General features: G+C 35.0%; 1 protein-coding gene across 1 annotated transcript in view; it reads left to right on the plus strand.

Annotated features, from left to right (window-relative positions):
• Positions 1 to 26031, plus strand: part of MED13 (mediator complex subunit 13) — a 94402-nt gene that overhangs the window by 21763 nt on the left and 46608 nt on the right. The window contains exons 4-9 of the mRNA XM_067714517.1: positions 4103 to 4248; positions 5108 to 5305; positions 6783 to 6977; positions 7590 to 7752; positions 7941 to 8051; positions 16497 to 17180. Coding sequence (XP_067570618.1) covers positions 4103 to 4248; positions 5108 to 5305; positions 6783 to 6977; positions 7590 to 7752; positions 7941 to 8051; positions 16497 to 17180 — 1497 coding nt within the window. The remainder of the gene's footprint in view (positions 1 to 4102; positions 4249 to 5107; positions 5306 to 6782; positions 6978 to 7589; positions 7753 to 7940; positions 8052 to 16496; positions 17181 to 26031) is intronic.

Genomic DNA, 26031 nt, shown 5'->3' on the forward strand with positions numbered 1-26031 from the left:
AAATGGTGCAGTCACTATGGAAAATGATGTGGAGGTTCCTCCAAAAATTGAAAACGAAACTACCATATGATCCTACTACTACTTCTGAGTGTGTAACCAAAAGAAGCAATCCTACTTCTGAATGTGTATCCAAAAGAATCTAAAGCAGGATTTTGAAGAGATACTTGCACACCCATGTTCATAGCAGCATTATTCCTAATAGCCAAGAGGTAGAACCAACCCAAATATCCATTGATGGATGATGGCTAAGCAAAATGTGTTATATGCATAAAATGAATTATTATTCATCCTTAAAAGGAAAGAAATCCTGTTACGTGCTACACCATGGATGAACCTTGAGGACATTATGCCAAGTGAAATAAGCCAGTCACAAAAAGACATACTGTATGATCCTACTTATGCGAGGTATCTAAAGTAGTCAAGTTCATAGAAGCAGAAAGTAGAGTGGTGCTTTTGAGGGGCTGGTGCAGGGGGAGTAGAAAGGGGAAGTGTTGTTTAATGAGTGTAGTTTCAGATTTGCAAGATGATAAAGTTTTGAAGATCTGTTTTACAACAGTATGCATATACTTAACACTACTGACTGGTACACTTAAAATTGGTTAAGGTGGTACATGTTATGTTCTGTTTTTCTACAGTGATTAAAAAAATGAGAGAGGGTTGAAGAATTGGGACCAATAACTCTATCTTCCACAGATACTAAAGTTATGATTCCTTTTATCAAGGAATTTATAACCTGGCAGGGAGTTAAACTAGTAAATAATAGTAATTCTATGATAAATATTATTATAAGCATAGAATATTATGGGAGCACAGAAATCATGCTTAAAGGAGTCTTAAGGAATGATTAAGAAATGGAGAGAAATTTGTGGTAAACAAAGGGGTAGTTCTTGGTGGATTAAGTATCTGTCTAGAGAGTTTGGCAAGGATCAGATCGTGAAGGGTCTAAAGGGCTGTGCTAAGGTTTTAGGGGTTTTTTGACTTAGTCCTGAAGGCATTGGGGAGCTGTTGATTTTGAGCCTCCCAGTTACATGATTAGAATTAATTTTTAGATATCTGGCAGTGGTGTAAAGAAAGATAAATTAGAGATTTGAACAGCTACTCAGACCTTAAAGAGGCAAAACCCAAAAAATAATAAATTATTTAAGAACTAGAATCACTAGCAATTGGTGATAAATTAGCTGAACGTAGGGAGTTTCAGGAAAGTGAAAAATTTGGGATGATTTATATTTCTGGCTTGTACAACTATATACAGATATAGACTTGATAAGAAAAGGAATATGTTTGGGTAGAAATAATAGGTGGTTCAGATGTGGACTTTACAGTGTTTAGTACTGTGTGCCAAGGACCTATTCTAGATGCTGGGGATACAACATTGAACAAAGGAAACAGATTCCTCCTCCAATAGCACTTACAATCTTGGTGACTATAAGAAATAAACAAACTGTATAATATGTTAGATTGTGATTATTTTTTTAAGCCAAAACAAATCCCAGAAGAGGAATTGAGGGACAATTTAAAGTAGGGTGATCAGTGAGCACCTCACCTAGAAAGTCTTTAAACAAAAATCTGATGAAGGTGAATATAGCTATTTAGAGTGTTCCAGATGGAGTAACAGTAGGTAAAAAGGCCTGATGTGTTTAAGGAGCAGCAGAGAGGTCAGTTGAGGGAGAAGGGTAAGTATTAGAGGAAGACTAGTAAGAAATGAGATTGGCGAAGTAATAGGTATTGGGGGTAGGCTGACGTAAGGCACCATAAGAAATGAGATAACTTTTATGACGTTACCCAAGTGTGATTCTTTTTCCCTTAGGAATTAAAAGTTTATTTTCATTATCTAGGTCTTGTTAAGACCGTATCTTAGTATCCTGTACCTGATTTTTGTTACAGCACTTACCATAACTGTAATTAAATGTGCTTAGCATAGTGTCGTGTGCTTTGCTATAAAATACTTTTTGAATAAAGCATTTTATACTTTTGAATAAAGGAATAACACTTGCCTTCACTTGGTGGTTTAGTATATCTGAATATAATACTAAGTTTAATGCAGAGTTGTTTTGAATGTGTGTGGGTGGGGAGGGTGACATGTATGTTTTGTTTTAAGCATTTAGAGTTAGGTTTGCGTTTGGTTACTTTTTTTTTTTTCTTTTGTCTATTTTGTAGTATAGGTTCCTTGCCACTGCTGAAAAGCAGTAATAAAATTGAGTTTATTTTAAATGAGCATTAGCAATGGTCTGTCTTTGGATGGATGGTTTTCTAAGTATATTCGTTAACAAGTCTCTTATCTTGATTTGGTGATTATTTTAGATTTATATGTCGACCCTTGAACAGCATGGGTTCACTTATATGCAGATTTTTTTCAGTAGTAAATACTGTATAGTACTGCATGATCCATGGTTGGTCAAATCTGTGGATTCAGAACCTTGCATATGGAGGATGGACTAGGTTATATGGGGATATTCCATTGCATGGGGAGGGTTGGCACCCCTAACCCCCCTGTGTTGTTCAAGGGTCAACTGTACTCTTATATCAAAGCAAATGTCTGTAGTTTCTGTAATTACTCAACCGTAGTTATTCAAATAGACTTAGTTTTTTAATCAGAAGAAACAAGCTTAATTTATTTATTAAATAATGTAAATAATTTTATTTCCTATAATCATCAATTATATCTCAATAAGGCAGGAACAAAAAAATTGGCTAAATGCAGTGTGGTATCTTGGTTTGGACTCTGGAACATAAAAAGGGCATAAGTGGAAAAATCTGGTGAAGAAATAAAAGGTTGGCGTTAGTTAATAGTAGTAATGTGCCAATGTTAATTACTTGTTTGACAAATGTAGCATGATTATGTAAGATGTTAGGGGAAACCGGGTGAAGGGTATATGGGAACTTTCTATACTATCTTTGTAACTGTTCTATAAATTCAAAATTATTCTGAAAATAAGTTTTTTTTTTAAAGCAACAAAAGCTACTGGGATGGGGAAGAATACAGTAATCACTAATTAATGTATAGAATTCATAAATTTTTAAAATTTAAGAGTAAAATGATTCAGGTAGTACAGAATGGTATCATAAATTTAGAAAAAGCAAAGATCCTTGCTTAATTACTCTAGTCCTGTTCCCTGGAAGTAACCAGGTTTTGTTTGTTTTTTATTTTTGTTTACTTCTTCTGGTGGTTACTGCCATAATTCCAGAGATGCTTATACCTCTAGGCCTTGATTGATGAACTTTAGACAGTGTCTTCTGACTCTTTACCATGAAAGATTTGTTTTATTAGTTATATTATTTTTTTTTTTTTTGCGGTACATGGGCCTCTCACTGTTGTGGCCTCTCCCGGTGTGGAGCACAGGCTCCAGACGTGCAGGCTCAGCTGCCATGGCTCACGGGCCCAGCCGCTCCGCGGCATGTGGGATCTTCCCGGACCGGGGCACAAACCCACGTCCCCTGCATCGGCAGGCGAACTCTCAACCACTGCGCCACCAGGGAAGCCCTTGCATATAACTTTGATTCTAGGATGCCTTCAGTTGTAAGACCCATCGTTGCTTTAAAAAAACTATTCATTGGGGATGGGGGGCGCAGTACATTAAATGCTTGGTTAATTGAATTCAGCCCAATTTCAGAAATACTAAAATGAGAAAATATATCTGTAGTTAATGTTTTTATATAGAGGGGAAAACAAACAAAAAAATTAGGTCATCTTTAATTCTATTGTACACCTAGATTTTTTTTCACCAAAGTAACCTTTCTTTTTTTCTTTAAAAAAAATTGAGACTATAAGCCTGCCTTTTCCATTAAACCCACTCCCCCACCTTTATTTATTTTGGTGGCTATATCATAATTGTATGTGTGGGTGTACCTAACTTGTTTAACTGGTTCCTTTCTTTGCAGCTCTTTCTATTATAAGCAGTACTGTGAAGAACATTTCTTATAGCTAAATCTTTGCTCATATCTGTGGTTTTTGGGGTTTTTTTTCCCTTTAGATGATGAGATGGAATTTCTGGGTTAAAGAGAAGGTACATTTTTGTGGTATAACTTCGTAAAAAAGAAAAGCAACTTGACTTTTTTTTGGCTATAAATCATTACTAAAATATAACTTTTTCTTCTTTATTAGTGAACACTTGTCCTGCTCTTTCACCTTTTTCTTGCATGGAGACAGCAATGTTTGTACCAGTGTGGAAATTAACCAACATCAACCTGTATATCTTCTTAGTGAAGAACATATCACCCTTGCTCAACAGTCTAATAGCCCATTTCAAGGTAGATTATTTTATTGGCTTAGTTATTTGATCTTTTATTGTTGTTTCAAGAAAAAATTCTTACTGAAGTTGGTAGCGATTAATGAGATTTCCCCGATCTTTAGCCTAATGATGATTCTGATGTAGTTTACTTCTTTCCCATTTGAGTATTAAGTCAATGAAATGTTTTTTAATACAAATATTTAAAAAATTTCTTGTACCTGAATGTTAGCGTAATTTAAAGTGTTTCTTTAAATAGCCTCTAGGTGGTGTACATGTTTATATTTTCAGAGTTACCTTGTGTTTCAGGTCACATAAGTCATTTTTAACATAGGTACACAGAACTTTTGATATAATTCTTACTGTGAAAGTGGTTGAACTCTAGAGGAAATATTTTATAAGATTGATAATTTGTTTTTAAGAACTGGCAGTATGTTCTTGTTTTAATTCTAAGCCTAGTATTTGCTCTTTAAAAATTTACATGGCAGCATATAATAAGTACTTAGATTTATTTACACACACACACACACACACACACACACACACACACACACACATTATTTTTCCTCAAATTGCTTTTCCTTAGGGGAAAGTCAAGAGAAGTTGAAGGATATACAAGTATTCCCAGTTTATGTAGGAATTCTGTCCATCTGAGATTTTCAGGTAGACAAAATTTTAAGTTTTTTAAAATAAACTCAGTGTTGTACTTTATCTTCAAAATAATGAAGTACAATAAATTGATATTTTCTGGAATTGATCATTATGGATTTCTTTTTCTTCCTTTTTTTGAATTGCATAATTACTTGCCGTACTGTTCAGTGTCATCTTATTTGGTATAATCATCTTTAGGTACTTACTTGATATCTGTTTTGGGTTTCTAGTTATCTTAAGCCCATTTGGACTAAATGGCACTCTCACAGGACAGGCATTCAAGATGTCCGATTCAGCTACAAAAAAATTGATTGGTGAATGGAAACAGTTCTATCCTGTCTCATCTTGTTTGAAGGAGATGTCTGAAGAAAAACAGGAAGATATGGATTGGGAAGATGATTCTTTAGCTGCAGTAGAAGTTCTTGTTGGTAGGGATTCCGAGTATTTAATCCTAAGGGGGGAAATATGTGACTGTATGTATTAGTTAGATTTTGCTGAATAATAATAACTCTGATATCTTAGTGGCTTTTAACAGCAAACATTTATTTCTTCCTTATTTCCTGCTTACGGTACATAAGGGCTGCAGTTTGGTTGTGGTTTGGCTCCTTGTGTCTTCTCATCCTTCAGCCTAGGTTCAAAGAGTACCCCAGTATCTGGGACATACTATTCTTACAAGAACAGAGTCCCTATTATTCAATAGGGACTGAGCCTAACCATATAAGTGTATTTAAAGCTTCTGCTAGGGATATGATGTATGTTGCATCTGTTCACGCTCCATTAGGTAAAACTAGTCATATGGCCAAACCAAAGTCATTAGGGCAGGGAAATATATTCCACCTAGAGGGAAAAATGCTAAAGGTGGGAAGAAAATAATTATGAATGAATAATATTTGGAGGTTGGAAAGTTGACAGCGTGTGTGTTGCAGTATTTTAACATTTGGTAAAGCTGTTGCCTCTGATAAAAGACAGAAAATGTATACCAAAAGGACTTGTGGCTTTGATTTGCTTTGTCCAGGTCAGCACTATTTAGGTTGGCTTTATTATATTTATCTTCTTACTTAGGGACCTAGGTTAACAAGGTAAACTATATTTGAGACATGCCAGAGACAAGGCAGAGGACATAAAGTAGGAGAGGCTGCATCGATCCTGCAAGTACATCTGAAGTTCCTATTGGGTTGTGGCATCTATCACATGCGCTTACATTCCAGAGCAAGTTGCACAGCCCAGCTTAACAATGAGGTGAAGATGTATACTCCACCTTAGAGAGACATGGGAGGTGTGGGGAATGTATGGGTGAACAGATAATTGGTTGAGCAAATAAGAATTTGCAACACTGTATTTAATGGATTCATATGGTAAATGTTATATATGAGATTACCTTATTTTTAATAAGGTAATAAAAGAAATATCAGTATTCAATTTCAGTAAATTTATTACCAGAGTAGTTGTGTCAAAAACAAAAACAAAACACAAACATATATTTGGCTTTTTAAATAGAGGCATATAAAGAAGAAAACAGAAAATGGTCCGTATTTCTAGTGCCAGTTACCTTTGTTAAAGTTTTAAAATAAACTTGGTCAAGTTTGCAAATAAAGATCTTTTTTTTAAAAAAGAAATACACATTCATGGTTAGAAAATCCAAAAGCAAAAAGAGAAAGCTGCTTTCTTCTAAGTCTCTGTCTGTCACTAAAGGTAACCACTACTACCAGGCTCTTGTGGCTTGTTCAAGAAAAACCTTATGCCAGAAAGAGTACATTTATAAAAGTACATTAAATGTATTTTTATTTTAACAAGTGTGATCATATTATATCTACTTTTCCGTTATTGCACTTTTGAGTGAAACTAATCCCACTACAGTCACAATAGTAATTGATTTTCTTATCCTTTTTTTTTTTTTCCTTTTAGCTGGTGTCCGAATGATCTACCCAGCATGCTTTGTTCTAGTCCCTCAGTCAGACATTCCTACTCCTAGCTCTGTGGGATCCTCTCACTGTTCAGCTTCTTGCTTGGGTGTCCACCAAGTGCCTGCTTCCACAAGAGATCCTGCTATGTCTTCAGTTACTCTTACACCACCTACATCTCCTGAGGAAGTTCAAACAGGTATTGTACTAGTTTGTTTCATTAGCTCTAGTGATAAATCTGTTATCTTGAATATAGTAAACACTTAAAAAATAATTATTTTGGAATAATTTCAAACTTACTGAAGTGTTTCTAAGTACAGTGCAAGGAATTCTTCTCATTCAGATTCCCAAACTGTTAACATTTGCTCCATCACCCTCTGTCTATGCATACATTCCTTATAACTGATCTTTTTCTGAACCATTTGAGAAAAAGCTGCAGACATGATGCCCCATCATGGGATGATGCCCCATCACCCCTAAGTGCTCAGTCTGTTTCCCAAAATTAAGTACGCTTTCCTATATGACTACCATTTAATCTTCCAAGTCAGGAAATTAACATTGATATAACACTATCATCCAGTTCCCATTCCCTGTTCAAATTTTTTTTTTGCTTTCTGTATTTTAAATAAAGTGACATGCTTTTTTGCCTCAAAATATAAGTAGGCTTACCAGATAGCTACTGGTAAGCTATCTATCCAGCTGTCTGTCTTACCAGGGCAAGTTATATCAGAAATTAAAAAAAACAGAAACAAAATAATGTTATTTTAAACCTACCTTTATTCTCCTACAGCCTGTTCTTTTTTGTTTTCAGTTGATCCTCAGTCTGCCCAGAAATGGATCACATTTTCTTCAGTATCTGATGGCTTCAGCTCTGATAGTACTAGCCATCATGGTGGGAAAATACCCAGAAAATTAGCAAATCATGTGGTGGATAGAGTTTGGCAAGAATGTAATTTGAACAGAGCACAGAACAAGTATGTATTTTCATCTTCAAGTTTAAAAATTGCATGTTGGTAGTTACTTGTAGATATTTAAAGTATAAACTGTTACTCATACGATTTTAATTGAAAAAATGGATTTTTAAAAATTCAACTTCAATGCTTAATTCAGGGTTACAAAAAATTTTATGAATTCTAAAGAGTTTTATAATTTCAAATCTTAGGAGGAAGTATTCGGCTTCATCAGGTGGTCTATGTGAAGAAGAGACAGCCGATAAAGTAGCATCCTGGGATTTTGTTGAAGCTACACAAAGAACAAATTGCAGCTGTTTGAGGTAGATTTTTTTTTCTTTTCCGTTTGGTTGATGTCGGTATATACATGTATGTGTGGTAGTTTCTTATGCTGTTGCATACTTAGGCCCCACTTTGTTTGAGATACCGTACGTAAACACGGTTAGGATTTTTTCCAAAAGAAAAAAATATGAGGAAAATAAAAATTCAGTAATACGGAGCTGATTGTAGAAGGACATACAAATGTGTAGGTTCTTATACAGTTACCAGAGCTGGACTGTGAAAGCTTGGATTCATAGCCAAATAAAAGAATTTTATACTGAATTATGGAATATATAGCATCTATAAGGTAAGAGGAACACAAGTCTCTTGAGAAAAGTGTTCATAAATGGCACTGTGCTTGAGAAATTTCTCCCAAGCGTTCTCATAGAAAAGATGATATATGATATACTGAGGTAAAATTTTTCTCAGTCTTTTTTTATAGTAAATACAATATTGGGTTTTGCGCAGCAGTTTCTTGTAACATCCCTTTGGGCAAGCTGTAGGTGAAATGCTGAACTAAGATTCAGAAAATAAGATTCTACAAGGGACCAAAGCTGTTATGTAAAAATACAGGCTTTCTAATAGACTGTGTTGGTTGAAAGGTCGGTAGAAGAATGGATGTACTTGGAATTTTTTAGGCAATGATATTTATTTTATATGTTGGGGATTTTGATGAGATTTGTTTATCACAGGCATAAAGATTATGTTGCCTAGCGTTTATTATTTTATTCTACAGATTAAAGATAGATCATATGTTTTTGCAGTCAAGTAAATAAATAATGGCATTGACATCCCTAACCATGGCTTACAAATGCACAGTTGGCCACCCCTTCTTGTCATGGCCGTGAGCCAAAGGGATGGAGTGCTTGCAGGTTAGGGCTAAGGTTTTTCTTACGTTAGCTCTGTTTGATTGAGTGCAGTGACAGACTCTCAAGTGTTCTGATGTGTTTTTGCATAGATTAAGTTTTCTTTTATATAGATTCTTTGGATTAAAGACTGTACAATTTTTTAAAGTCTGGCAACCTTGTTAAAAACTTGCCTCTGTTGTTGACAAGAGAGATTGGAATAAAAATATGGATAGATTAGCTCCTGTTTAACAGTTTAAAGTAGTAAAAACCACACTCACCTTGAGGGGAAAAAAAACCAAACTTAGTCTTTTTTTTTGGCCGCGTTGGGTCTTCGTTGCTGTGCGTGGGTTTTTCTCTAGTTGGCAGCGAGCAGGGGCTACTCTTCGCTGCAGCGCGTGGGCTTCTCATTGCGGTGGCTTCTCGTTGCGGAGCATGGGCTCTGGGCATGCGGGCTCAGTAATTGTGGCTCGCGGGCTCTAGAGTGCAGGCTCAGTAGTTGTTGCACATGGGATTAGTTGCTCCGCGGCATGTGGGATCTTCCCGGACCAGGGCTGGAACCCGTGTCCCCTGCATTGGCAGGCAGATTCGTAACCACTGCACCACCAGGGAAGTCCCAAACTTAGTCTTGAAATGCAGGGCTTCAATGCATTATTTGACTAAGACCAGGGGCTGTTGGCAAACTACAATCTGTTGACCACATTTGGCTCACCTGTTTTGTATGGAGTGTGAGCTGAAATGATTTTTACAGTTGTAAATATTTGAAAAAAATGAAAGGAAAATATTTTGCGAAAGTTATGTGAAATTCAAATTTTAGTGTCCATAAATAAGAATTTATTGGGACAGAGCCACATCTGTTCATACACATATTAACTGGCTGCTTTTACAGAGTTGAGTGGTTACAAGACAGACTGTATGGCCCCCCAGAGTCTAAAATGTTTACCATCTGGTCCTTTACCAAAAAAAGTTTGCCAATCCCTGGTCTAAGACCAATAGAATGCTTAAATGAAATTAGATTTTTCTTTCACTGTATTGGCATTTTTATCAAGCAGCTCTTCTTTTTTAGTTTCTAACCTAGGCATTGCTTTATTCTTTTTGAAAGATTTGGGTTTTAAGTCTATTTGTCTAGAAGAGTCGTAGAGGAAGACACTCAAAATGCATGTTGGTAAACGTAAGTTTTAATTCTTGCTCTAAGCCGAACTTTTATTTTTAAAAACATACTTTCTTTCCTAATTCCAGAAATTCCTCCTAGGTATTTAGAGCTTTGATATGATGAAATTTCCTATAATCTATATGTTCGACTAGCTTTGGTAAATTTACCCTTCTAGTAAATACAGTGTTTCTAATCATTTACTTTTTTATATTTTTCATTCACTTTTTTTTTTTTTTTTTTACTACTGCATATTGTAGATTCCTCCTGTACCCCTGCCTCTCCGCCCCAAATCTGGTTCTCTTCTTTAGTTCATAAGTAAGGCTTGAAACAGACTTGGAGCCACCCTATTATGTGTATCCTCTCCTGGTATAGAATATAGGAGGTAGCACATACATTGATAACTGACTGTACTAGTCAGCCAGTCTGTTCTCAAATCTATCCCTACATTTTCCCTGCTCTGTTCTGTTTTGCAGGGAGTTAGAATTCCTAGGCTCCCTTGCTTTTAACATGTGTTTTTTGGTTTTCACCCCCAGTTTTATTGCGATATAACTGACAAATGATATTGTATGATTTTAAGATGTCAGTGTGATGATTTGATTAGGCTCACTTGCTTTTTGGAGTTGGCTAGTTGGAGGCACTAAGAGAAGATTGGTTGATGAGAGGAGGAAAGAAGCCAGGGTATTTCCCCACCCCTTTTTCGAGCCAACTTCAGCAGCAGCTCTGTGTCCCGTTAACAGCCCCTTCTTCTGTGGTCCCAGTTACCATTGGGCAGTTCCTGCTGTGGTTGTAGCACCATCCCAAGCTTCTGTGATCTGATGAGACTACTTCATCTTATTGTCCTTTCAGCCATAGAAGTGATTGAAGCTCCCCTGCTGTTACTGCTTTCTCCGTTACCTCATTTTCCTCTGTTTTGTTTTTTGATAAATGATTGTAGTATATTTACTCTGTGTGAAAGATAGGACTGGACCCTTCTCTTAGAAATTGATTTGAAAAAAAAATTGCATAAATATAAGCAGTTTGCATGATATATATGTGATTTTAAGAAATTTAAATTATACAAATAAGGCTGAAGTACTGCTTGACCACTCTCTTTCCAAATCCTACTCTCTCTCCCTAGAAGTAACTACTTGCCAATTAGGTATTATCCTTTCATGCTTTTCTCTGTAATATTGTATGTATATGTGTTTTTCCTCCCAACACATGAACATAATACAGATGTATTTGGCAGTTTATTTTTTCACTTCATGTGTCTTAGATCTCTCCATTCTAGTTACTTGTGGATCTGCTTTACTGTTTTAAAAAAAATTCTTGGCATTCCACTGAATGGAAGTACCATAGTGTATTTAATCATTCTGGGTTTGATGGACAAATAGTTTGTTTCCAAAGGTTTTTTTGTTTTTGTTTACTTTTTAAAAAATAATACTTTTGTGACTATTAGTTATTTATTAGATTTTTTTTTGACACTCTGTGATAGATGATGTCCAAGGCTCAGGATACATTAGTGAACAAGGCTCCTGCTGTTGTGAAGCCTGCGTGCTAAGGGGAGTGGGGCAGATAATTAGTTTTCAAAAAAAATTCTTAATCCTTTTTAAAATTTAAGAGTGGTGAGTGCTAAGAGGGAAATAAAATTAGGTGGGTGATGTGATAGAGAGTTGTGGGCAAGGGGGCTGTTTAAATACTTTGCTTGTGACTTCAGAAAGCTTCTACCAGTTTCACTCCCACTTCTTGCATATAAGAGTGCTGGTTTTTCTTACGCTTTCAACTGATCTGAGAACTGTCCTTAAAATTATTTTTTTCCCATTATAGTAAGTGAAAAGCATAAAATTGTTCTAATTGGCATTTTTCAGTTGTTAGTGAGATTAAAAACTGCACATTTATGGATATTAGGCTTTGGTCTCGTGGAATGTTCATAAGAAAATCAGCACTTAGCAAGCTGTATAAGTAGAAAGCAATACAATAAATTTTAGATATTAACACTAAAATACTAGGAACTTCAACTAATAGGAAAAATAATTAAAGGAATCACTCTGATACTTTCAGGACAACTTCTTTTTTAGAAAGATTCTCCAACTTGGTTGACTTGTAATATGAAATTCAGTTGTCTCTAAAGAAGACTAGCTTTTAGAAGAAGGTCTATATAGAAGAAAGGAACTATGATTTAATGTTACCAAAGTTTTGGAGAGCCATTGCTATTCGTATATAGCCCAGATTAATGGTTTCTTTTCCTTATGGAAGGACAAAGGAATGTATGGCTGTTTACTTTTCACATCCCTTGTATACTTGGAATGTAACCAGGTAGCTCACCTCCGATTATTGGAGATTGTTTTTCTCCTTAGTGCCTTGCATAACTTGATGAATTCTTAAACTTTCGGTTTCAAAGCTCATTTACACTCTTAAAAATTATAGGGTATCCAAACATGATTTTATTTATGTGGGTCACGTCTATTTATATCATTTCAGGGAAATTTTAAAGCAGTGCTTAGTTTATTTAAAGAATAACAAAAGCCAGTACAAATTAACATGAATAAAATACTTTTATAGAAATCAACTATATTTTCCAAAGCAAAAAGCAGATTAGAGGACTTCCCTGGTGACGCAGTGGTTAAGAATCTGCCTGCCAAAAACGCAGGGGACACGGGTTCAAGCTTTGGTCCAGGAAGATCCCACATGCCGGGGAGCACCTAAGCCCATGCGCCACAACTACCGAGCCTATGCTCTAGAGCCCGTGAGCCACGACTACTGAGCCCACGTGCCGCAACTACTGAAGCCCACATACCTAGAGCCTGTGCTCCGCAACAAGAGAAGCCACCGCGATGAGAAGCCTGTGCACCGCACTGAAGAGTAGCCCCCAGTTGCCGCAACTAGAGAAAGCCCGCACACAGCAACAAAGACCCAACGCAGCCAAGAATAAATTAAAAAAAGAAAAAACTATATGTCATAAGATAACCTTAAAAAAAGAAACAGATTAGAAGAGATAGTTGACATTCTTTCCTTCATAAATGCCTTTAAAAATTGGTGGATATTTTACACTTACAGCACATCTCAATTTGTACTCTCCACGTTTTGAGTTCCTGGTTAGCCACATGTGACTTTGGATACCATTCTTGGACAGCACAGCTTTAGAAATAGAGTTCAAAATAGGACTAATGTCTGGATATAGGGGAAAAAATATACATACACACATATATATAAATGTCTGATATAGAAAAGACAAGTTTCTAGTCAATATATTATTTTCTAACAACTGGAGGAGCTGCATTTCCTCATAAGGTAATGTGGTCCTTGTCATTGAAAATATTCGAAGAGGGGTTGGTTAGGGAAGGGGTTATTCTTACATTGGATAGAACCTACTGTTTGTTTTTTTAATGACCAATAACTTTATTAAATTTTTTAAAATGCTATTTAAAAAATTTAAATAATGCACACGAATATAAAACTTAAAATAACAAGTTCTCCCTGTTATGCATGTATGTAGATCTGCCTGCCTGTTTTCTTTTCCACAAATGGAATCATGCTTTGTATACTGTTCTTCAACGTGCTTTTTTTGAAAAACAGTTATCCTGGGTATCTTTCTTTATTAGCACATATAGTTCCACTCTCTTTTTTCTTTTAAGTTCATAGTACTCCATGATACTGTCGAGGTATAATGCTTTATTTGGCCAGTCACCTGTGCTGCACTCTTGCCGAAGACTTTTTTTTTTTTTTTTTTTGCGGTACGCGGGCCTCTCACTGTTGCGGCCTCTCCCGTTGCAGAGCACAGTCTCAGCGGCCATGGCTCACAGGCCCAGCTGCTCCGCGGCACGTGGGATCCTCCCGGACCGGGGCACCAACCCGCGTCCCCTGCATCGGCAGGTGGACTCTCAACCACTGCGCCACCAGGGAATCCCTCTTGCTGAAGATTTTTAAAGCAAATCTTAAATACCGTCATTTCACTCCTACTTCAGTATGCAACTCTAAAAAATGTTAATATTTTCTTATGTAGCTATAATTCCATTATCACACCTGGTAAAAGGAACAGTATTTTATTGGTATCATCTGATACCTTCTACAGATATGTCTCAGAAATATCTTTTTGTAGTTGGTTGGTTTGACTAGGAATCAAATAAGGAGTAGACATTTGATTGTTAAGTTTTCGAGGTCTCTCTTTTAATCCTCTTCCTCCTTTCATGACATTGACTCGGTTGGAGAAACTAGGTCAGTTGTTCTATAGAATGTCCCACATTATGGATTTTCTCAATTTGTCATGTATTTTAACTTGTTCTTCTGGTGTCATTTAACTTCTTTTATCCCTTGCATTTCTGTAAATGGAAGGTAGCTCTAGAGCCATGTCCCCTAATACTAGCTATGTTTGTAACCACTAGTGACTATTTAAATTTATTTATTTACTTGGCTACACCACTCGGCATGCAGGATCTTAGTTCCTGGACCAGGGATCGAACTCATGCCCCCTGCAGTGGAAGCATGGAGTCTTAACCACTGGACCACCAGGGAAGTCGCTGTGGCTATTTAAATTCAAAGTAACTGGATTTAAATAAAAATTTAGCCCCTCCATTGCACAAGTCACATTTCTAGTTCTCAGTAACCACATATAGGACATTTCTGTCATCACAGAAAGTTATTTTGGACACTGCTGATCTAGAGGCTTAATTAGGTTCAGGTTTAATATTTTTGGCGAGAATACTACATAGGCAGTGCTGTGTTGCTTTGTATGGTGTCACATCAGAAGAGACATATGCCTGGTTATCCCACTTTTAATAATGTTAAAACTAAGAAGGTGGGGATCAGCCTGATGCCGTCATTGTAAAGTTCTAATCATGTTTACTATGAATAAAGACAGTTTTTCTTCTTCTTTTGAAATCTCTGATCTCTTTTTTTTTTCCTTGACTTATTGCATTGGCTAAAACTTTCAATAAAATTGTTGAAAAGAAATGTTGAGAGTTAATATTCTTGCTTTGTTCCCAGTCTTTGGGAGAAAATATTTAGTCTTCCATCATTAAGTATGATGTTAGTTGTAGTTTTTCATAGACGTCCTTCATTGGACTAAGTTCTAATACTTGCTTGCTGCATCTTTTTATATGAATAGGTGTTGAATTCTGTCATGTTTTTCTATATTTATTGAGATAATCATATGGTTTTGTTTTATTCTGTTACGTGATGAATAATATTGGTTTTTTTCTTGTGAATGTTACACCTTACATTCGTGGGACAAATTCCATTTGGTTATGATGTATTCTCAGTTTATATATTACTCATTTGCTCATTTTGTTAATGATTTACATCTGTTTTCTTAAGGAATATTGATTTCCTTTTCTTATGATGTCTTTGGTTTTGGTGTCAGAGTAATGATGGATTTCTCCTGTGTCCTTTTGACATAACTGCAGTTTTCTTTGATAACTTTCATGCTTTTTTTCCCCTCCTGTACAATAAGAGGTCCCAGGCTCTGTACAAAAGGGTGTCTCAGCATGTTCCCTCAGTAGAGAGGGTTCTTTGAAAAAGTGCCTGCCACTGCTTTTTAATAGTCTTTCAAGTTACCTCTGATATAACAAAACCATTAATAAAGTATATTGTAAAAAGAAAACAAACAAAAAAAACCTAATGAATACTTAATGCTTTAACTCCAAATCCCTACAAATTTTTTTTCTAGTTTTTTACTTAAAAAATATTTTATAAACATTAATATCAGTTGAGTTTGGAAATCTCCAAGTGCACAGTATTTTTACTGCACTGAAAGAAATCTTAAACTTTGAATAAAATTATTAGATTTTAAGGTATATAGTTTTAAATTCTTCAATTTAGAATTGCTTCACATCATGAGGAATAAATTCTTTTAGGTACTTCCTTTTCTTTTTCCTTTCCAGTCAGCTTATTCTTTCTGTATTGGTAAGCCTTGGGAGAAGGAAGGTAGGTATGGTATGGGGCATCAACCAGTCAATTCCAGAACTATCCAGATGGATATAACTACAATCTTGATTGATCTAACTTCAGTCCAGTAGAGTAAGTTTCCTAGCTGGTTGCTGTAGGATTGTAGATGATGACTGAGCTCAGCCAAGCTGTTGACATTGATTTATAACAATTACTAATGGTAAAATATCAGGTACATTCATAAATGAATAAATTTGAGGACATTTTGTACCTTTTTCTATTAAAATAACTAGAATCTTATCTCTGTATTCAGATACTAAGATATTTAGATTATGTAAGGCAGGTCATCTTTGGCTATCTGTTCACATGTTAAATGAGGATGAGAGATTGGCTTTTATGAAGCTTTCTGCATGCTCTTAGTTTTAGGCCACTGAACAAAGTATTTTTTTTTCTATGTAAATTCAAATAATTTTACTTTTAGAATTATGTGTGAAAAACAAATGACATCCAAAATTTCTAATGCCGTTAACTTGTACACTCTGATATAATAGTTATACTATAAATAAACCTTTCTTTTAACTTTTCAGGCACAAAAATCTCAAACCAAGAAATCCTGGACAACAAGGACAGGCACCAACTTTAAGTCAGCAACAACAAGTACTTCCGAAGCACAAGACCAATGAAAAGCAAGAAAAGAGTGAAAAACCACAAAAACGCCCCTTGACTCCTTTTCACCATCGTGTATCTGTTAGCGATGATGTTGGCATGGACACAGATTCAGCCAGCCAAAGACTTGTGATCTCTGCTCCAGACAGTCAAGTGAGATTTTCAAACATCCGAACTAATGATGTAGCAAAGACTCCTCAGATGCATGGCACTGAAATGGCAAATTCACCTCAACCACCCCCACTTAGTCCTCACCCATGTGATGTGGTTGATGAAGGAGTGACTAAAACACCTTCAACTCCTCAAAGTCAACATTTTTATCAAATGCCAACACCGGATCCCTTGGTTCCTTCTAAACCAATTGAAGATAGGATAGACAGTTTATCCCAGTCTTTCCCAGCTCAATTCCAGGAAGCTGTAGAACCTACAATATATGTTGGTACAGCAGTAAACTTGGAAGAAGATGAAGCTAATATAGCCTGGAAGTATTACAAGGTCCCAAAGAAAAAAGATTTAGAGTTTTTACCACCTCAACTTCCAAGTGATAAATTCAAGGATGATCCAGTTGGACCTTTTGGACAGGAAAGTGTAACATCAGTTACAGAGTATGTATTTTTTTTAATAGTCACTATTATAATTTAAGGGTGGAAATGATGTAGGTTCTTAATAGTAGGACTCCAGAATGGTTTCAGGGTAGGATTTACAATAATAAATCCTTTGAGTATTTGAGTATTAATTTTGCATAATTTCTTTACTGTGTTTTTTCCTCAGGGGAACTCTTTATTATGAAATATTTTAGTCACAGAAAAGTGGAGAAAATAATAACATTTATCCATCAACAAACTTAAGAATTTTACATACAGTTAGAACCCCTGTGTACTATTTTTCTTCCTCCATTTTTCCTTCCACTGTCCTGAATTTGGTATTTATCATTTCTATACATGTTTTTATTCATGTAGCTCTAGTCAATTCATTTTACTTGCTCTCTAGTATTTCTTTGTTATGAATATGCCATAATTTATGTACTCTCTTGAGATGGACATGTTGGTTATTTTCAATTTTTCACAAAGGATGTAGCAGTAAACTTTTTTGTACACATTTCCTTGTGTACTTATATATATAAGAATTCCTCTAGGGAATACAGCAAAAAGTGGAATTGTTGGGCCACGGGGTATGTCGATATTCAACATGAAGGGTTGTTGCCAAGTTACTCTCCAAACTATACTAGTTTACACCCTCATCAACCAGCAGAGTATGGGAATAGCTGTTCTACATTTTCCTCAGTACTTGGTATTATGAGACTTTTAATTTGGTTAATCTGCTGCATGCAGAATGGCCTGTTATTGTCTTACTGTGTTTTAGATTTCTAGTGAGGTTAAGCATCACTAAAAGTGTTTACAGGACTGTATATCATATGTTTTAGTCTATTTTCGTTTCTTTTTTTTCCTGATTTATTCTTTTCATATTCTGGTTATTAATCTTATATTAATTATATGTGCCTCGGATATCATTTTTAGTCCATTTTTTTTTCTTTTCTTTTCCTCCTAATTATTCTTTGTATATTCTGGCTATCAATTTTGTATTAGTTATATGTGCTACAGATACCTTCCTCTGTTCTGTGGTTTGCCGCCTTTGTCCACAGTATGTATGACATGCTTTGGGGCAGAAATAGGGTTTTTTTCAGGTCTCCCTTTACTTTCTGTGTTGTTCTGATTATATTTATTATCTGTCCCACAAGCTTTTTGCATTTTTATCTATAGTGGGTTTTTAAAAAATTTTTATTGGAGTATTAGTTTACAATGTTGTGTTAGTTTCAGGTGTAAAGCAAAGTGAATCGGTTACAGTGTTTTTTTAAAGGTGAAAGTCAACCAACCATTATATTCATTTTACCGTTATATTCATTAAGACTGTCTATCTATTTATTAATGCAAGGCCAAGTAGTTTGCAAAGATTACATTTCCTTCTCTATCAGTCTCTCAAACTTTTAGGGTCTTTAGCTTAGAATGTTGAAATTTTGCAAGAATATGTGTATACGTAGTGGTCTTTTATTCAGTCCTTGTACTGAACTTTTGAGGAAGGCTGGTTCAATTTGAAGTCTTTTTTGTCCCGTCACTGGGAAGTTTCTCTTTGCTTGGAAAATATCTCCATTTTTTTCCCCCATTCTCTGCAGAACCTCTAGAATGAATTCAGATGTTGAACTTCTGTATTTTCTTTCATTTTCCATCTTTTTTTCCTGAGGGGATTCCTCAGCTTCTAGCCCTTTTCTTAAAGTCTTAATATTTGTTTCTCATGTTTTTTTAATTTCTAAGCTTTTTTTTTTTTAAATAGCAACCCCTTGTTTAATGTCCTGTAACTTTTTTTCCTTTAGAATTACTTTGAGTCTTTTTCTTTACTATACTGATTCTCGTATTTCTTCTTACTGTTTGAGCTTACACATTTTAGAATGAGGGAATGAATAGATGAGCTGATTGGAAATTTTGTGTATAAAGGCAGAGCCTTGTTGATTGGCAGGACTTAACTCACTCAACAAATATTTTAGAATGAACTGTGTATCAGTTCCAGAAACTTTGCTTTATGGTAATGGGGTAGGGGATGTTTAGGAGGGGAGACCTTGTACCTAAACTTCCAGGATGAAAAGGATCTTGTGCCTTCACCAGGTAGTTTATTCATTTTTCTTAGAAAAGGAACCCTTTCAGGACTGAGGGGCAGGGGCAGGGGAATAAATCAGGAGTTTGGGATTAACGTATACACGCTACTATATATAAAATAGATAAACAACAAGGACCTGCTGTATAGCACAGGGAACTATATTACAATATCTTGTAATAACCTATAATGGAAAAGAATCTGAAAAAGAATATATATATACACACACAAAACAGAATCACTTTGCTGTACACCTGAAACACATAACATTGTAAATAAACTATACTTCGTTTTTTAAATGGTTATAAAAAAATAGGAACACTTTGTTTCTCCTTTTTCAGCTTTTTTTCATTTCTGTCTAGAGATGTAAGTCCAGGTTTTCTCTGGTTTTTAGGCAGTTTGGCTCTCCTGTTGTTTATATAGTTTGCCCTTAGCCCCCTCTTGCATATTGTAAACCACGAACTTTCTCTGCTGTGTTTCGTTGATTTTGAGCTTCCCTGAGACTAAGTAAAATTCCTGATCTATTTATAGCTTCTTTCTCATTTTCCCTACTGTTAGAGATGTATTTTCTTTTAAAATTTCTTGGTTATTATTTTAGTAGACAAACCCGTGTGCTTCATCTAGCACTTTGAATCTTAAAAGCATTCTAGTATGACTTTTTTTTTAATTAAAATTAATCTGGACTTGAAATTGAGGGACTTCAGAATACCCTTATGATCATGGAAGATGACTAACTTAGTTAATAAATTAGCAGATTTCTTGAAAGCAAATGATGTCTTGGAAGCAAGCCTTAAAAGGTCTTAATCTGTGCTGGATGTAATATAAAAATCCAAGCTAACTTCAACTCTTGCCTGAAACTGTTGGTCTCCTTGATTCTATACTTCTCTTTATGTAGTCTCTATACAGCAGTCAGAGTGATCATTGTAAGTTAAATATAATGTTACTCATTTGCTTAAAACTCTTCATATTTAGAATAAAATCCATACTTCTGCCCTCATCTGTAAGGTTCTACACAATCTCCTGCATACCTAGTTCTTTACTTGTATTTACTGCTCTCCTGTTTGCTTCCTGATTTAACCACACCAGCTTTCTTGCTATTCCTTCAAAAAAGTTAAGGTCATTCTTCATGGCCTTTAGAATTGCATTACGGGGTGGGGGGAATACCTCGCCCCTTACTGTTCAGTTGAACTCAAAAGTTACCTTCTCAGGAGGTATTTCCTTGACCACAGTACCTAAACTGTGACCTCTCTTTAATCCCCAAATCACAACCTATCCTGTGTACTACTTTCATTTTCTCCATATATATAGTTATCTGAAATTATATATTTGTTAATGGTCTCTTCCCTATTAGAATGTAAGCTCTATGAGGGCAAGGACTTGGTCTTGTGCACTACTGTGTTCTTCCAACTTCCATGCACGCACGTGCGCACGCCTTCCCAGAACAATCCTAGGCACGTAGACATTCAGCAAATGTTGGATGAATGAAATGACAATATGGTCCTAGATTACTTCATGATTTTAAAACATTTCTTTCTAGGTGTTATATTTTCTTATTTAATGTATGTAAAAATGTAGTGATGTAAATATTTTCAGTTTTAAGAACTTTAAGAGTGAGTTTTTATGGACATATTATATTCATTGGGTTTAAGAATTTAGCCATAACTTTAGTTAGTGTATTGGCTGCTTGTGTGCATGAGCATCTGTAAGTGAAATGAGGGTCTCTTAGAGGTTAATACAGCTTAACCTTAAGAGTCGGTTCTAAAAGTACTTTGGCATTTTTCTCATTGAATAAGAATGAGAAAGAAGCATAGTGTATGCTGAGTAGAATGGTTCTGGGTCATGATTATGTAAATTAAGAAAAATACATGCCTTTACCTGTTCCTGGTCACCATCTTTTTCTGCCTTATAAAAAGAAGACATAAAAGATTGAATAGAGGTATTTTTGTTTTTAAAGTTGAATATGAATACAGTTTTGGTTATGCTAGTTACTAAAATGTGTGTTGTGTCACAAATTACTTGTAGGTAGAATCCTTGTTTTCATATTGTAATACTAGATTAGGATAGGGTAGATATCACAGAAGGTCAACCATCAGAGTCCTCGCTGCTATATGAACTGAGAAATATTTGTGGAATACACCTGTTTTATACTTGGTAGGTTAGAAGTTTTGGTCTTACGTTTTAATCATCTAGATGATTTTATTTTATCTTCCTGAAGTTACTGGCAGTAGTTCTCAATTGGAGCAGTTTCTGGCCGCTTCCCACCCCCCCCCCCCCCCCCCAGGTGACATTTGGCAATGACTAGAGACATTTTGGTTGTCACAGCTGGGTGTGTGCTACTGACATCTGGTAGGTAGAGGCCAGGGATGCTGCTAAATATCTTAACAGTGTATAGGACTGTCCCCCACAACAAGGAATTTTCCAGCCCAAAATGTTAGTAATGTTGAGGTGCCTTAATGTTACAAATAACTTACTCTAGAGTTCAAGTTTCTGTTAAAAGTTATTAAATTAGATACGCCAAACATGTTTAATGATTAAGTTTCACTAGGGAGCTCTCTCCCATACTGCTTTAGTCTCCCCAAACCACAGTAAAATACCTGGCATGGTCTTCAGTGTTCGTGTTATGCTAAAACAAAAGTTATTTTTTCTCATAGTTAAAAAGATCGTGTTGGAATAGCTTATTAATTCAAGTACCTGCTCTTAATATTACTTGAGATGGGATATCATGTGAGGGTCAGTCATCTCCTTGTAGCAAGTTGGCAAAGCCAGTTGACAAAGTCAGATGATGTCCCTTGTCATTAAAAATAAATTCCAAGAATTACTATTACGCTTTCTTAATGTCATTTAAACAATCTTAAATTCTTTGTAGAAGCATTCTGTATTTTTAAAGATATAATATGATCAAACATATTTCTGGTAATAAGAGTAATCCATTCAGAAACCTGGTTTGTTTTATATAAAAAAATTTGTGAATTTGTGTTACCCAGTCATTGTAAATTTCTATTATCTTTTTCCATGCTTTGAGTTTTGAAAATGTTTTAAAATATATAGCAGTTAATTTTAATGAGGTTAATTAGAGGGCTGTTGCAACTTCTATATTCTTTATCCTTTCTTAGGAAGATTATCTTTCTTTTTTAATTCATACTCCTCAAAGATGCACTTTTTCAGTTTGAATAAAACTGAAATTTCTATAATATACAAGATACTGTAAGGCACTGTTGGGGTATAAAGTAAATTTGGGTCCTGGCCTTAAATGAAATTGTAGTCTAATGGAAAATAGTATTAAATTCTCTGACACAGCTATACATATAAGATATAGTAGGGATGCAGAGCCAGAGTGGAGAATAATTCCATTTATGGAGATCAGAAGCTTTATGTAGTTTTGTATGGATAGATTATAGGGTGCTGCTTAGTGGTTTGGTGTGTTATGGTGAGAAATGAGACCTAAAGAGTGGGGTAGGGTTATATAATGGAGTGGCAAAATATTATTTATAAGGTGATACAGGGGCCTCATTAGGAAATTAGAAAGACATGGTAGGGATGGAGGGATTTTATAGATGTGGAGTAGACTAAAGAACTTTATGGCCAATTAGATATATAATGAATGCAGAGGGACAAGAATGCATCAGTAGAAATTTAAAAATGGTTTCTTTATAGTAGTTGACTTCTACAGATGTGTGCCTTTTTAGAAAATTATGGAGGAGAAATTTAGACCTTTGTTTTATTTATGTTAAGTGACAACTCAGTTTCCATTTGGCATAAATAAATGAAGTTTTCCATTGATTGGTATTAAGGGGTGGGCACTAGGCTTTCATCATAGGTAGTTAAAAAGAGGTACTCTTTTTCAGTTTTAGATGGTGGTGGCTGCTTAACTAGTGCAGAGAAATTACTTCATCATTTCTAAGCATTTCCTTTATTCTTAGACTTCATGTGCAGCAGTCGATGCCAAATTTTTTAGCAACTACTTTAAAGCAAAATTCCTTTTCTAATTTGTTAAAATTTATTTGGAGGGCAGAGAGAGGTTGGGGCTGGAGCATAGCATATCTCCCACACAAGATATACACATCTGTGGCAAATATCTTTATTTTCTTTTTGCTTCTAATTATTTTTAGTTTCTTTATTAGTTAATGATAACATCTATTTTAGAATAGTGGCTTGAGACCTTGTAAGTTTTAAAGAAAGCAAAATTTCTGCCAAGAAACATTACAGTTGTTTTTAAATATATTTTTTCAAGGGTCTAGCACTTAGTTTTAGTAGAATTTGTGCCAGCCTTAAAGAGTCTGTAACTCTTGATTCAGAAGGAACCTTTCTAAACCCTGAACAAAGAGCTGTACTTGAGCATAGTTCTTACGTCTTGTTCAGTATAAAAAATACATCATGATATCTTAACCGTAATATCCCTCAATAGAATTAGCTCTTACGTTGTATATAATATGTATATACCAGATTTTTATTGTATGTATCTAGTTATATAATGCATTATTTGATCTCTAAAAGATAGTTTCTAATTTTTTGTTTCATAGAAAGAAGTCTATGATGAAATAAACTTGTTTTGATTTATTGTATTCTAAATCTTAAGATTTTTTTCTTTTTAAGATTTTTTTTCTTTAAGTCTTCCTTATTTGATATCTTATTTTAATGCAATAAAGCTATACTTTTGACAGCTAGCTTGACTCAGCTTAAGGATTGATTATGAATATCAGAGATGGTACTGGAAAAGTTACTACTAAAATTTTTTTGAGATTTATTGAATTCATTTCTTCATTAACATTTCCTGAACTGTAGCTTATCTCCTGTAATTGCCAATTCTAAAATATTGTCACACCTTGTCTAGAAGAATTTTTATTGAATAAAGACATAAAAGCATATGCCATAGGCCATGTTAAATTCTCTACAAGTACATTTTAGGATAGTATATGTAACTGTCACAGTGAGAGGAAGGAGATATAGTTAATGAATAATATAAAAGTAATTTCAGTTTGCTGTGGGCATTGCAAAGCTTCCTGTTCATGGCTGTACCTAATCATTCTTTTCCAGTTTGTGTGTATTTAGCTTTATATTTGATTGAAACTATCTCTGTAGTTAACTATTTGGCTATATGTGAAAGTTCCTTTTAGAAAAGGAGAGGTGTGTTGTTCCTATTTACAAAAAGTGTATGTATACTATATAATTGGAGAGTGAAGAAATGCTAACTTGAGTTTTTAATCTGGCATCTCTTAAAAAAATAGCAATTTTAATTTCTATTTTTATCAGTTTTAAATATAGAAGGATGTGGAATGTAAATAATTTATATTTTTAATTTATTGTGACGATACTCTTGATATTATTGACTTCATTTAAATTCTTTGCATATCCCACTGTCTGTGAGAACCATTCAATAAAGTAACAAAAAGTTGTCTTTAGGTATTGCATTTGATTTACTCATTTTTATTCCTAGTAGAGCCCTGTGCAGTAGGATTTTTCCTTTTAATGTTACTGCCTACTAGCTTAACAACTACTTGCATAAAGAGTGTGGCAGTTTTTATGTTTCTGCTAGAGGACAACTTAATATGAAAAACAGTTGTTTTACTCACGTCAACACAGAGTAGTCTTTCAACTTAGTGACTGGGGGTGAGAGGGGTAGGTTCTTATACTTTTCGCCTATGAATAGTTATGTGAATTGGCATACTTAAAATCTTTCCAGCCCTAACTCTGCCACCATGTGACGATTTCTTTCAACATAATTTTCATATCAAAGAGAGCACACCCTCTGGTTCCTATTTTCATGATGTTATTTTAAGTATTAAATAAGAAAATATATGTCAAAATAGATGGAAATGCTATTTTGAAAAGATTCACATTGATATCTGATAGACAATTCAGGAAACATTTAGGATCTAATATGGTGAGGTACAAAGCTTCTTCTAAGAAATAAATGCTTATTCATTTATAGACCAGAACTATTCTAACAGGTAATTGTAGAATATAGCCCATTGACAGTTATGTTAGCACTATGTTCCTATGGAAGAAAGTTTTTGTAGACTTGGGATTTTAGTTTGGGGATAAATCTGAGGTACATTGAAATAACAGTGACATATATCATATTTGATAGCATGTTTAGAAAATGTCAGTTATTCTTTTGATGACCTCTGTTTCAACCTTAGTGTATAGGGTATAGAGTGCTTCTAGTGCTGGACATTGGTGAATAGATTAACAAGATACGATCTCTCTGTCATTCAAAGAATTTATAAACTAGCAAATACCTTTATTGATTCCAAACCTTACTTCTCTTATGATTGTTTTGTCCTGATACTCAGGACAGACAAGTAGTGGCAGCAGTATCACTTCCTAATGAATAAAGAGGATTTATTTCAAAGTACAGCATACTGTATTTTAGAATTATTAATGCAAACACAGTATCTCAATCCTGTGTGGCTTTTAGATTTCATGTATTAATTTAGCAGGTATTTATTGAGCACCTATTATGTGCCAGGCACTCTTCTAGGCATTTGGGATAGTTCAGTAAACAAAGTTAAGATCCCTGACATTTAGAGGCTTACAGTCTAGTGGGAGTGACAGACAACCATGAACATAAGCAAATTATATAGTATATTAAGAGATAAATGCTATGGAGGGACAAACAGAGCCCGGTAAGTGAGATCAATGTTGAGGCAGTGGGCATATTGCAATTTTAAATAAGATCTCGTAGATAAGGTGACATTTAAAGACTTGAAGTGAGGGAGTTGGCCATGCAGATATTTGGAGGAAGAATGTTCCAGACAGAGAACAGCCAGAAGTGTGTCTGACCTGTTTGAGGAATATCAAGGAAGACCT

This window comes from Pseudorca crassidens, chromosome 19, assembly GCF_039906515.1.
Source record: "Pseudorca crassidens isolate mPseCra1 chromosome 19, mPseCra1.hap1, whole genome shotgun sequence".
Lineage (NCBI taxonomy): Eukaryota > Metazoa > Chordata > Mammalia > Artiodactyla > Delphinidae > Pseudorca > Pseudorca crassidens.